The sequence below is a fragment of the Pavona decussata genome, unplaced genomic scaffold (assembly GCF_977016875.1).
Source record: "Pavona decussata unplaced genomic scaffold, jaPavDecu1.1 SCAFFOLD_102, whole genome shotgun sequence".
Taxonomy (NCBI): Eukaryota; Metazoa; Cnidaria; class Anthozoa; order Scleractinia; family Agariciidae; genus Pavona; species Pavona decussata.
Genome location: NW_028145517.1, coordinates 4,916,157 through 4,929,680, shown reverse-complemented (window position 1 = coordinate 4,929,680; position 13,524 = coordinate 4,916,157). Strand labels below are relative to the sequence as shown.

The following is a 13,524-nucleotide window of genomic DNA, read 5'->3' as shown; positions in this document are numbered from 1 at the left end:
AGACAGCTATTAGTAAATCGTCGCCGCCGTCTTCATCATTATTGTTGATGTTGTTCAAAGTTTCGTCAGGGCCTCGCGCGACCAAATGAGTTTGGCGTTTTTTGTGTTCCCAAACAAATAATTGGTATGGGATTTTCCCAGGCTATAAGGCATTGACACATTAATGAAGTTTCTATGCTATTATATTCGCTTTCAAAAAGGAGACTGTAAAGACTGTAAAAGATCAGGTAACGCTTGAACAATGCAAGACCACTTGTACAAACAGCAGCAGCAGCAGCCCCTGAAGAAGGTTAGTTTTGTCTGTGTAACCGTTTTGTTTTACCGTAAAAGATCCTCTAAAAACGACTGCCTGCGTGGGAGGCTCTTCGATTTTCCCGCGTTTTCCGTAATGTGAGTCTTATTAGGAGGCTGGGGGAAATACGACTCCCCTGAACACGACTCCGTGGGAGGTTGCGTCAAAGAAGTCAGAAAAAGGAACTAAAACATTAAGTGATCGGCAGGACAGTAGCATTAAGTAGCGACAAAATAAACATAAACAGGAGTTTTAGCTAATAACGACGTCAATTTAGACTGAGAGCAGTCGTACCTTTTTCCTCAGATCACCCGTGCAAACTGTAAAATTATGCAACTTGAAAAGTGAAGGAGGACGGATTGGGGAGAGGGAGAAAAAAGGTCTTCTTGTTGTCCTCCGCGCTCGCGTTTCTTGCGGCTTCGCCGCTCGCTGAATCCATCGCGCGCTACAGAAATTAGGAAAAGAAAGAGATCGCTCGCAGTCTAAACGTCAATAAAACTTTACAAGTTTGTTGCGAGTTTTGTAACTGTCTTCAAAGGCTTGCATCGCGTTTCCACCCCCCGAGGCGCGGCTACCAACCCGTATAAGCTACATAGGTAGGACATGTGGCGTCCAAGAGGTTATAATAATAATAATAATAATAATAATAATAATAATAATAATAATAATAATAATAATAATAATAATAATAATAATAATAATAATATAATAAAGAAGTTTAATTCCATCATCATCGCAGTTAATCTGAATTACAATGTGGTTACAATTGTACAACTATAAGAATTACATACTGTTAATCAATCAATGAGGGACTGGGTTACAATAAGTTTCATATCAAAATTACAAATAAATTCATACTTATGCAAGTTAAAAATTGGGTATAAAGTCTAAAAATCTAAAGATCGTTGAAAGCTAAAATAGTGCTTGGGAAAAAACTATGGCGCAATCTTTCTGTCCTGCATTTAATTAATGTATATTTATTAGCGCTTCTCGTTTGATAGTGATGCATGTGCTCTCTCGTTACTGGAAGATGTTTAACAAGAGGTCCTCCTCTTGAGATCTTTTCAAGAGTTTTAACACAAAGTTCACTACGTCGTTCGTCTAATGTTCTTAAATTTAGGAAATGAAGAGCTTCTGAGTAGGAAAGCGCGGGAACTATGATTTTGAACGCACGTTTCTGTATGCGTTCTAACTCTTGTGAGAGGTAGGAGGGAAGAGCGTGGTGCCATACTACACAGCAACATTCTAGTAAGGATCGTATCAGGGCGGAATAGATAGAAATTAGATCATTAATCTCAACGCCCCCTCAACGGAGTACTCGGAGTATATGAAGGCGTTTAGAAGCCTTGGTGACAATAGATTCAATGTGATTGTTCCATTTTAAATTATTCTGAATGACCAGACCAAGTACTTTATGCGAGGTTACAAGCTCTAATTGTTGATCATCGATCTTCAAATGAGGGAGTTCTATGGGATCCTTTAGGAGGCAAATCCGCATTTCTTTGCATTTTTTAGCGTTAAGTTTCATCCAGTTACTGGAGCTCCAAGAGGCGATGGTATCGAGAGGTTATGTTTTTTTTTTTTTTTTTTTTTTGCCTTTCTTTCTCTTTTAAGGGAACTTCGGTAGCGTATAATGGTCATCGAAATAGAGAGAAAGCGAAATAACAGCCGAATCATGATTCCTCCTTGTAAAATGCATCTTATCACTTTTTATATGTAAACTTCAGAAAATGGGGATGGAAAGTGACGTATTTTAGTCTGAAACAGGGTCTGTGTTTGGAGAACCAGGCAACTATCGCCACAAAAAAAATTGTATATCTACCAATGTAACATCGCGCAACAGGCAGAAATGGCTATTCTGCCGGCACGGACCAGAAGACTGGGTCCGCTATGGGGAATGACAAGGGTATATTCCTGAGATATGTATATCTGTTCGTTACGAATTTTAATCAGTCTAGGTCAGTACTTCCTCGATCACCAAAATTTTATAATGTAAATTTTGAGACACTTACTTTTAGTTCTTATTAGTTTCCGTGTATACCTCTGCCCCCAGAGTTGGTGACACCGCAGCTGATTTCAGCGTGTGGGAGTATACATTCACTTTTTCCACAAAGTGGTTTTAGGCTTTCATAATCGGCGCCGGATGTCGTACTTAGTTACTTTTATGAAAATCAATCTTTTGTGATAAAGAGTATTGAATTGTACACTCATAAGTTCTTGGCATTTTTGCAATAAACTGGCCTTGAGGTTCTTTCTGGCCTACACACCCCCGTATATATACATTTGTGTGTGTCTTTCTGGCTAAATCGTGACATATTAATAACACGCAAGTCCTGCAGGCCAAACTCGTTGTCACAAATCAATGCAAGTTTCTACGTGCGCATGTCGTTTCTTCAGTTGTCGCAATTTTCCTCAGATCCAATTTCTGTCACTTTGGATCCACTTTTATGACGCAAAAGTGACGAAAATGGCTAATTATTACGTCACATCATTTCTGTAGATTTTAGTCGAAATGCGCGCAAAAGGACACGACACTTTGCGAGCAAACAGAACACGTCAGATTGATGTGCTTCTTGTTTCTCGGAGTCTTGACTTTTTTCACCGAGACTAAACTTTACGCTCTCATTTTTCACCGAATTGGGGCGTTATTGATGAGAAAGCCCGATGAAGAAGTCGATGATCAGCCTTGTACTTCGTCGGAGACCCGAGAAGACTTCGAGGAGATATCGATTAGGGTGGAAAGTATAGGAGAGGGTAGGTTGTGGGATCATTCATGAATATGCCTTAAATTTGTTCGTTCATACTATAGATTCCGTAGATCTACTTCAGAATTCAGCAGTGCAGTCGGAATCTCCTTATTTTTATATTAATATACTGACACCTAATGCGAACACCACCCTCTTCAACACAGACACTCTGGATCTTTTCAATCTCGACGCACGATACTCGACGCACAGTAGGTTCATTTAGTGTGACGAGACTGTGAGGTCTAGTTTAATCGTCCAGGTTAAGATGAAATCCTGAAAACCAGGAATTAGCATAGTAGTAGACTAGTAGTATAGTATAGGAGTACATCATTAAACATTAAACTATGTCATGGCCTGGGCTTTCGACAACCTTAGTGGAAGTCAGCTCTTCAAAGTGCAGGTCTTTAGTTCACGTGCCTGTGTAGGTGCCACAGTCCGCCTGAAGAACTTACGCGATGAGTCACGAGTTTTGTCCGTGTGGTAGCTTTTTTTTACTGCACCGATATCACGTGTGCATGTGTTTCTAGCACAAGGAATCGACTTAATTACCGGAACACCCCGAGCTCGGCCTCGTTGTTACGGCAATTTTTTTTACTTAATTTGTCGTGAAAGCGCTTGTAAAGCTTCCTGTAGGTTTCGCTGCGTTTAATTTAAAAGATTGTGTAACCAACACTATTTGACAACAGCATGAGCTAGAAAACCAAAATCGTGTAAATTAGGATTCCTGTATTCAATAAACAGCTGTTGTTTGGCAGGAAGTCAGTCTTCTCTTTCAATTGATAAATAAAAGTGTTTACAGTGCACGATATCGAGGGCTAAGCACGTGCACAAACAAAGAGCGCGGTTACACAGTCTACCGGGACGAACTGCACAGTGAATGAAAGGAGCTCCTGACTCTAACGAAGGGCATATTTTGGAGTTTTTTCATGTCCTGTTCAAGGTATTTCGCTCGTAGTGCTAAATTCTTAGTTTTATTGTTTAGAGAGATGGTTTAAACTTGCTAACATTCATAAATTACGGCTCAAATTCCCGTAAACTAGAGTCGGACTTGACACCATGTTGCAAGGCATGGAGGCTTGAATTTTGTCTTGACCCTTGAAGAGCGTTTCCGGCTAACTTAAAGGCGTAACCCCAACAATTTCTGTTTAAATTAGACAGTAAGCTAAGTTTAAAAGTTTGCTCGAGATAAAAGATGTCTCATTCAAGGGAAGTATAAAGCGTTATTGTTCCTCGAAGTCTCTTTGTTGCATTAAATTTTTTATCACTTTCCTTTCAATTCTTCATGCTTCACATAATTGCTGTGATTCTGATCTGACGCAGTTCATTGTGATCGTTATCACAAAATCGTTTTCATTGCTTTACAGTTTTATGAGATACAAGTAAGATTATACAGCGACGATAAAATATGGAAAGTTAACAAACCTGTTCATCTCTCTGCCTGCGTCTGTTAACTGGCATTCTTTTGATTGTTTTCTGATCTTATCCCTGTGTACGTTAACCTTATGCTTAACCAGTAGGCTTCTTTGATAGCACAAAAGAAATATTTTTTTCTTGAATTTAGTGTTTACTCAAATCAGAGTTACAGTATTATTGCTCAATATTTGTTATGGACTGGTGTTCTTATGTGAGAGATTTTGGATGAAATGTGTTACCAGTAGGGTTGTAATGACTTTCAGGATTTTATCAGGATGACTTCAGTGATCTTTCTTTGCAATTTGGTTCAGTGGTAAAGAAGGAATTTAAGTTGTGGAAGTTTGATCACATCAGGCATTGATCTTCACTGTAGGCTGTAAACATGGAAAAGTTGAGTGTTGTATTACACTCTTTTTTATGTGAACCTTTTTTATACCACAATCAGGCTGAGATTGACTAAAGTTTAAGAACATTCTAAGAACATTACCCAGGCTGAGAGTCAGTTAAGAACACTGTTATTTTGACTAAATGTTTTTAAATAGTTGATACTTTTCGAAAAGCCAATTTTACTGAGAGTTGGTGGCCGCCACATCTTGTATCCAGCACAAGACATCAGCACTTACATCCAGTACATGTTAGCCATGTCACAAACAACTTGATATCACATCATGGCACTTCTGCATAGATTTATTGAAATACTATAACGTAAGAACATCTTAACCCTTTCACTCCCAAGATCTGAGAGCTAATTCTCCTTACCAGTGATCATACGTACCTTTTTTGGCTATTCCTGAGAATTTGGTTTTGTTTCAAGACGCTATCCCCTACTTGATGATTTTCGAAATTCTCATCACCTAACTACTTCACATCATATGAAAATTGTAAGGAGAATTTATTTGTTTGTCACTTCTGGGAGTGAAAGGGTTAAGACCTTTTCCAGTCTCAAGTTGCCCAATAAAAAAAGAACATTCATCCTCAGTCCCAAAGTTAGACATTCTTACAAAGAAAAAGACTGTATACACTTACTGTTTAGAAAGTGTGTAAACAAAACATAAGCACGAGACCTGTTTTAACCAAGCAAATGCAAGCACAAGGAAAGAAAATCTTTCTTACATTTCTCTCATCATGAGACAGTGAAATGTGGAATTAAACTTTATGCTGCCTGTTTGTAGGGTTGGTTCTAGAAATAATATTGGCTTCAGGTCCCCTTTGGAGATTTAAAAATTTGAGCCTTTTGACTTTCTTGTTATTTATATTTTCATTCTACAGTTAGTAGTTCAAATTCCGAGTCAGATCATTCACAAGACATGCCACCAAGGAGGAAAAGAAAGGCACCTACAAGAGAAGAAACCAAGCTCAAGAAACAGAAGGATGAATGTTTGACAAGGTACTCACTAAAAATAACTAACAGTTAGCTTTGCAGAGCTGTCAGGTATTTCTTTCTCGGGAAACAAAAAAGTTTTTGGGATGACCTTGAGGGAGCACCAACCATGCGCAAGCCACCCTGAAGTAGTGTCAAGAGTACCATGCCGACTTGTAGACGGCGCACCGCAGTGACTTTGTTTCCCATCAGATAGGAACCTGAAACCTGGTATATGATTGCTTCATAGCCTTTGGACTGTGGAGTACTCATCCCTTGAAATATTTACCTTTATCAAGCGCTGTTACTTGACCTTTGAAGCACAGAAGTACCAGTTAGTGGACAGACATCCACAAGCTCAATAGTGGAGCTTTCAGATAATTTGTCTCTTCCTTGTTTCTAGTTCATCTGCACACTCATTTCAATATCTGGTCCTTATATCCAGTCTCTTATTTATGCTTAGATCCCATGGTCCCAGTCCCTCTTTACACCCTTTCTCCAATTACCATGAATTAACAACTTACATTATCACTTTTCTGTTTGATATGCAGCATCAAGTCTCACTCAATAACAGATGAGTTAGGGAAACCTTTTTCAGTTAAGAGATGTAGAGCCTGGTTTGAGCACTATGCAGGTATTTGAAGCACTAAATGGTTAGCTTTGATAGATCAATTTTGTTGCTTTTCATCAAATGAGAACTCAAACAACAGGAAATACCAACAAATGGATATTGATGGAACAGCTTGCCCATTTTTTTTCCAAACAAATTAAGTGTTCACGGTTTTTAGACTTGCAGTGTAATTTATCAGAATTGAACTTTATTCAAGCTAGTTCCTTGTACAGTGTAGGCCTAGCCTTGTACCTCTGGCTTAACCCTTTGAACCTACACTACTGGCAGCCATCTTGGATAAATAAAGTGCTAAATAAAAGTTAAAACCTCGGCAGTCCTTGTTTACTTTGTGAGGATTTAAATAATGCAATAGTACATGTAAAATGACAAGTCAAGTAGCAGCCTGTCTACATGTTTGTAGATTCCTCCTTTCACCAAGGGCAACATTGCCAGTACATTCTTGTCTTCACAGCTGTGTAGTGCATTCCTGTCTTCACAGCTATCTACATATTTTCCCCCTCAAGTTTTTGTAGTGTGTGATGATACTTTGTTCATAATTACTATACAATATATTGTATAGTTGACTAACCGGACTCTCATTTAAGGGGAGACACTTATAATATGTAATTGAGTGAGGGTGCTTTAATTTATCAAGTATATACAGTTGAGTTACAGAATTGCTATTGAAATGAATGTGAGATGTTTTATTATTTTCGTCCATTCACAGGTCAAGATGAACCAGATACTATTGGTCCCGAGGGAGTAGAAAAACTCTGCAAAGATTTGGGAGTAGATCCAGAAGATGTAAGATACAGCTGTGGTCATGTTGAAAAATGTACATGTAGTGAGAATTATCGGCACAGCACTGTCTTGAGTGATAACTGGCATGTTGTAGCAAAATATTTGATTTGGATTTGAAGGCCAAACATCTACTTACCATAGTTTTCACATAGTCCTTCAATGTGCAGTTCTAGAAAAAATCCATACCCACCTCATGGAAGGTCATCGGAAATTCCTAGGGGGAGGGGGGCCTTAAAAGTCAAAATTTAAGAAGCAAAGTATGAAGCTAAACTGAAATTTCCTGGAGGGACAGGGGTTGCCAAACAAAAAAACCTTCCATGGGGGGGGAGTATGGATATTTTCTGGAACTGCACAATAAATGAGAGTCTCAAGAAACAGTGAAGAAAATTACATAAGAGATAATAAAGTGAGGTGATTACAGTGTCAGTAGAACTGATGTTAGTTTTATTTTTCTTCCCTGGTATAGACTGTAATGCTTGTTTTAGCATGGAAACTACAGGCAGAAACCATGGGATTTTTTACTTTTCATGAATGGAGTAAAGGGATGCTTTCAATAGAGTAAGAATTTGTTCTGCGTCAATGTAATTTATAAATCCTCTTTCTGCTTCTCTGTTGGAAGTCAAATCTCTCCTAAACTGTCACCTTCCGGAGCTGGCAAGTGAGTTGGCAAGTGCTTGATACAGGCCTCTCAAGTCTCATGATTTTGCCGTGGCAAAAACGGTTTTCAGTTCAGTCTCACGGTCTCACGACAAGACACAACAATCTCACGATAAATAGTCACAAGCTGAAAGGATACAATTTTGTTCTATAATTTCATTTTTGGCTTGCTTAGGTGACTTTCTTGTGCCAAGTCTGTGCAAATCAATCCATTAAGTTAGTAAACAACCCTAAGTTCATCCATCTGTTTTTGGCTTTCTGACAAAATGTTTTAACGATTCTGAAAACTGGCTTCTGCAAAGAGGGTGGCTGCATTTCAGAAGGCTGTGACAGCAAGGTTTGACTATAATGCTTATGATTTGTTATGGAGATGTGAAACTAAAATGCTGTCTCTTTTCTCTCTAGTTGTGACTCAACAGCAAAGCTCAAAGCACGTCTAAATGGCTTGAAATCCTTAACAAGTGACAGTGCAACTTTTAAAAAGATTTATCGTTATGCATTTGACTTTTGTAGAGTAAGTAATTTTTACTGATTGGTGGCATAGATACATGTATTAAAACCTAGTATAGGTGTTTAAAGGAAAATTTTCATGAGGATTGCCTATCCATAGCCAAAACATTCATGTGCACTAGAATTAACAATAATATTGGTTCATGCGTCAGCGTGCGTTCATCGAGATATGAAGCATGCAGGAAGTTTGGAGAGCACAAAAGATGCGTAAGGGTACGTCTTGAGCAACTCTAGCTTCTTGAGTGCTCTCGAACTTCCCAATTGCTTTGTATCTCTATGAACACACAGCTGACTCACGAATTTACTAGCTATGTTATAATAGTCATTTAAAAAAAGAACTTGGCTGTTATTTTTCAGCTGCTATAATTTAGTGAACAGGTGTCCTTTGGCTTTTTGGGTTGTTACTAAAAATAGGCAAAATGCAATCATAGGGTATTTTTTTTACATATTGTGTGTATTCTGTAAAAGGAATATACTGAAAAATCTATGTTGTATCTGTTATATTTAATTTTTTGAGGTAGTCAGATTTTGGATTAACCGGACTGTGTGCAAAAAAAAAAAGTGCCCATAGACTCTTTCAAAAAATATGTGGGATAATTTGTTGAATGAAATTTTGCCAGACAGATTTAGATAGCCAAAGTACACTCAAAGTAAAGTAAACTTCATAAGACATTGATCATTCCACAAATCAACAAAAGAAAATACAAAGTTAAACAAATCATCATTTCTCTTGCCTCAACCCCCCAAAAATAGCGATCATTTATGAAAGTTTTTTCCAAATCCCATCTTGCACCATACCTCCACTAAATATTGTAGGCCTTTTCACAGCATCTTCAGGATTCATTATCTCAAAACATTTTTTTTAGAAGTACAAAGTAGATTTAGTAGATGTAGAAAACTTGGAATCTTTACTACATGTAGATGCCTTATGATCAATTTAGATATCACCCAATAGCAGACAACCCTGTTGCTCTGGCTGGTGCCCTATTTTGAGAATTGGCTGTAGTATATGTGTTGTAGGTTAAAATGAATCCCAGGTTAAAGTAATTTCAACTTAGGTTGATTTGTATTTTCCTTTGTTTCAGATGTAAATTACCCAACCTTAACATAGAAAAATACAAATCAACCCAAGTTGAAATCATTTTAACCTGGATTTATTAAAACCTTCAACATATGTACCACCACTCATCGTGACCATCGCATTGGTATTCTTGTAGACTTCTTAGCAGTCTCTTTCTTCTCCTAAGTTCTGTAGCGTGCAATGGATCTAGCGAGTGGCCAAGATTGTGAGAAACTTTTTCCTCCCTCTCCCCAATCCCTCCTCATTCATTTTTGTAATTTGCGTAAATTTTTCCGTCACTTTGCGCATGTGATCTTTGGAAAAAAGTACGACTGTTCTCAGTCTAGTAGTCTTGGTAGTAGTCATAGTTTTAGTTGTACCTAGGGTCACACTGGTATCCATGCTAGTCAAAGTCATAGTTAAGTGGTAGTCACAGTGGTAGTGCAATGTATCATAATGCAGACTGTTGTTTTCGTTTGAACAGAATCAAGACCAACGCACATTAGACATGGAAACTGCTGAAACAATGATTCGACTCTTGCTTCATGGCTCATGGCCACTATTAGATGATTTCTTAGAATTTTTACAGGTATGTTATAATTATATTATAAACCTTTTAACTGTAAACCTCCAATCTTGCCATGTCCTCTGTAATTTCTACTCAGAGATACTAGAAAAAAATGCATCCATTTTCGCTGGGGAGGTCTGGAAGTCTTATTCAGTAGTTTTTGAACAGTCACCTGGCTTTTGAATTGTCATGAATAGACTTGAAAAATGGTGCAACCTTTAATGGCATAATAAACAGTACACTGGAAAGTATTGTTCAAATTGCTTTCATTTGAATGGTTATGCTTTAAGATATCATCCAGACTCAAAAGCACTTTTCAAAAGCTGTCAATTGTATGTTCACCTTGTACAACAATAAACAGTTGTACAGCTGGTAATTTCTGCTGAATAGTAAATTTTGGTTTTTTGGCTGAAAATGTGATCCACAGGCTCAAAAGTTAGAACCACTTTAATTTGTACAGCCTAATGGACAGCACCCCATGACGTCCTGTTGACTAGCTTTTGTATCCAGACTTCTAAGCTGGAACTACAGTAAAAAGTAAAAGGTGTGAGCCAACGGGTGTAAGCTTGGAGTGTCCCCTGACTTTCAATTTGTTTACTGAGCATGGTTTCTTATAAGATGTTTCTTTTTTCTTCTTTCTGCAGAATTCCAAGTACAAAGTATTAAACAGAGACCAGTGGTGTAATGTGTTGGAATTCAGTCGTTCAATTAATCCAGACTTGTCAAATTATGATGAAGATGGTGCTTGTAAGTAAAAAAAATTATTTTTTGGATGGGCTTCTATTTTACAAAGCTATGTAGAATAGTTTTTCAGGCCAGAAATGTTTTTGGGAATTTTAAAGTGCACCTAACCCCAAAATGTTTTTTTCTCTTAAATAAATCTTTACACCTGTTCGAAACATATTGCGCTATTTAGCGCCCTTTTATAACCAAATCTTGACTTTTTATAGGCTGTAAAAGTTACGAAATCTAGCCATCATCTGTCCCATGACCGAGCTAGTAAGGGGCATGGGTCTATTCCTGAATTTACGTCACAAACTGATTTGCATTGTATTAAGTCTTTGTGAAAATGCATGCAAAGCAGTTTGTGACGTAAATTCAGGAATAGACCCATGCCCCTTACTAGCTTGGTCATGGGACAGATGATGGCTAGATTTCGTAACTTTTACAGCCTATAAAAAGTCAAGATTTGGTTGAAAAAAGGTGCAAAAAGGCTCAATGTGTTTGGAACAGGTGCAAAAATTTATTTAAGCGAAAAAAAAATTTGGGGGTTAGGTGCACTTTAAGTACACAAAGATTCTACTAAGGTTTGTATTTCTCTGCAGTTTGTTGCATAGGAAATACTCTTTTAGGTGAAAACTGTTTAACAAGAGCTATGCTACCCCGAAAAAATGTGAAAAATGCACTTCTTTGTTGGTGTGATGTCCATCCATCTACCCAAACAATTCCACAACATCTTACTTGTAGCAGTCATTTCGCAGGTTCATGGCAGTTCCATGATACTGAGCACCTTGTCAGTTTTGCATTTCTTTAGTAGTCTTTTCCCCTGGCATAAACTACCATCAATCCTTTCCTTGGTACGCAACTGGTAGTCAAGTTGCAAATTCATTAATCTTTCAGCCAAGCAAAGAAGCTGAGCAAGCTAGAGATGGATGAACAAAGAACTGCGCTCCCATCTCTCATCATTTTCTTTGCAGCTTCTCTCTCTTAAGCTTGTCTAGATCGTTTGCTTGCTTAGCAGAGAGACTTTTAGCATACCACCGCTGTCACTTTCTTGTGGAAGTGTCACTCCCTGGAATATTATACACTTAATTCATGGTCCGGAGAGAAACAGTTAGTTTTGTTTTCCCCAGAGTCCTGATGTTTCCTGAGACGAAGTCAAGGGAAACATCAGGACTTGAGGGAAAACAAGACTAACTAGTTTCCTGAGGGACCATACTCAAGTGCTTTGTTATATATTTAGACTTTCCCTTCAACAATCACAGCAAAACAAACAAACAAACAACTGACAGGGCAACAACTGCGGAACTGTATCCCAGTCAGGATACATTCGTATTTGATCAGGGGCACGTGACCAAGAATCAACCAATCACAGTGCTCGTTTTGTTGTCTAGGTATATAACAACAATACTCATTTTGTTGTATTTCCAGGGCCAGTGCTTATGGATGAATTTGTGGAGTGGTATCGCATGAAGCACCCTCCACAGTGTTCCTCAGCTTGAACAATGAATTGCTCTAACATCAATGGACTCATACAGTCAGTTTTGAAAGCTGTCAATAAATGAAGGGATGCACGTGTACAGACCAGCATCCCTGAGATTGGTTGCTGTGGGGATGTCAACATGGTGCAATTACCAGTTGTTGAGGAAAATGCTGCAACAAACTTTTTTTGATGTATAGCATCAAATTTTTTTTTCTACAGTGGCAAGACAAAATTCGGTCCAAGTCTGTGGATTGAAATTTTTTGACAATGTCCATGAAATTGATTCAATTTATTTGCATTGCAAAGGAAGCTAATGACCAGCGGCTGCAGCATTGCTGAAGCTACTAACGCCAAAGAAAGCTGATTTGAAGATATGGCTGAGAAACTTTTTAACTGCCGCGAACACCTTTAAACTCCAGTTTGGCCTTTGCCAAACATCCTTGAAAACCAGTTTGGGGAATTGTTTGTTTAACAAGAAAATATCCACACTTTTCCAATTTTCCTTTGATGTCAAAAGGATTAATCATGTTATTCTTTGTGAAGGGTATACTGTTCCAGTTAACTAAAAAACGATTGTCACTGCTAAGCATTTGAACAGCAAACCTAAACGGGGACCGTAAAGAAGGCAAGGCTTGGTTTCTGTTAAGTTCCTTAAGGCCTTCGAAAGTCAGATCAATTGATACATGTTCAGGCGACACTTCCCATGTTTTTGGTGTTTGGACTTTCAAATGGAAAATCCAACCAATGAGGATGACAAGAAAATACTCAAACTGTTCAGTGGAGTTGGCTAGTGCCTGAAGCAAGATATAAAAGAATTGTTTATATTAAAACCAGTGTCAATAATGGTGTGTGACAGTGTATAAGTGCGTGTGCGCAACAAGGCAGGGACACAGGCTACCCAACAATGCATTAGCATCTCATTGGCAAGGGAAGGATCTGTCCCTTATTGTTAGCCTGTGATCAAGCTCCCAACGTGGGGCATAGGGTAAAGAGAATGGAGAACAGCGCAGAGTGAGCCGAGCTTGATATTTCTTTTCGCCCTATACCCCACTTGGGAGCCTGTCCACAGGATACTTATTGTATCCTTGTTGCTATTGAATTTTTCCACAGGATGCCTCCTGTGGTAACCTGCGAACGCAGACGTATTTCTGGCTGTCGCTTCTCTCCCCCAGAAATACGTGTGCGTTCGCAGGCTACTCCTGTGGCTGAGGCAATTTTCCAGCGTGCTAGTGTGTAGGTAATCCGCTGAGTGAAATCAAAGGCATCCCAAGAAATAGACTATTTGCGAGTTGCTCTGAACCTC

General features: G+C 38.5%; 1 protein-coding gene across 2 annotated transcripts; it reads left to right on the top strand.

The window, feature by feature from the left end:
* The first annotated feature begins 2,780 nt into the window (after positions 1 to 2,780).
* On the top strand, positions 2,781 to 13,064 carry LOC146471795 (DCN1-like protein 5). Of its 2 annotated transcripts, none has more exons than XM_085120335.1 (9): positions 2,781 to 3,046; positions 5,722 to 5,839; positions 6,364 to 6,446; positions 7,150 to 7,226; positions 7,690 to 7,781; positions 8,286 to 8,394; positions 9,935 to 10,039; positions 10,663 to 10,765; positions 12,170 to 13,064. In XM_085120335.1, exons 1-9 carry the CDS (start codon positions 2,857 to 2,859, stop codon positions 12,238 to 12,240), a joined length of 948 nt encoding a protein of 315 aa, XP_084976461.1. In that variant the 5' UTR covers positions 2,781 to 2,856; the 3' UTR covers positions 12,241 to 13,064. The 2 variants fall into 2 exon arrangements, with proteins under 2 accessions (XP_084976461.1, XP_084976462.1); XM_085120336.1 differs by lacking the exon at positions 2,781 to 3,046 and adding an exon at positions 3,823 to 3,979.
* The last annotated feature ends 460 nt before the right edge of the window (positions 13,065 to 13,524 follow it).

Excerpts from the sequence above, each read along its gene's own strand:
- LOC146471795 (XM_085120335.1), top strand. The coding sequence starts at position 2,857 with ATGTGCTTCTTGTTTCTCGGAGTCTTGACTTTTTTCACCGAGACTAAA. Across the intron at positions 7,782-8,285 it reads AAAGGGATGCTTTCAATAGA|TTGTGACTCAACAGCAAAGC; the intron begins GTAAGAATTTGT and ends TTTTCTCTCTAG. Across the intron at positions 10,766-12,169 it reads TTATGATGAAGATGGTGCTT|GGCCAGTGCTTATGGATGAA; the intron begins GTAAGTAAAAAA and ends TTGTATTTCCAG.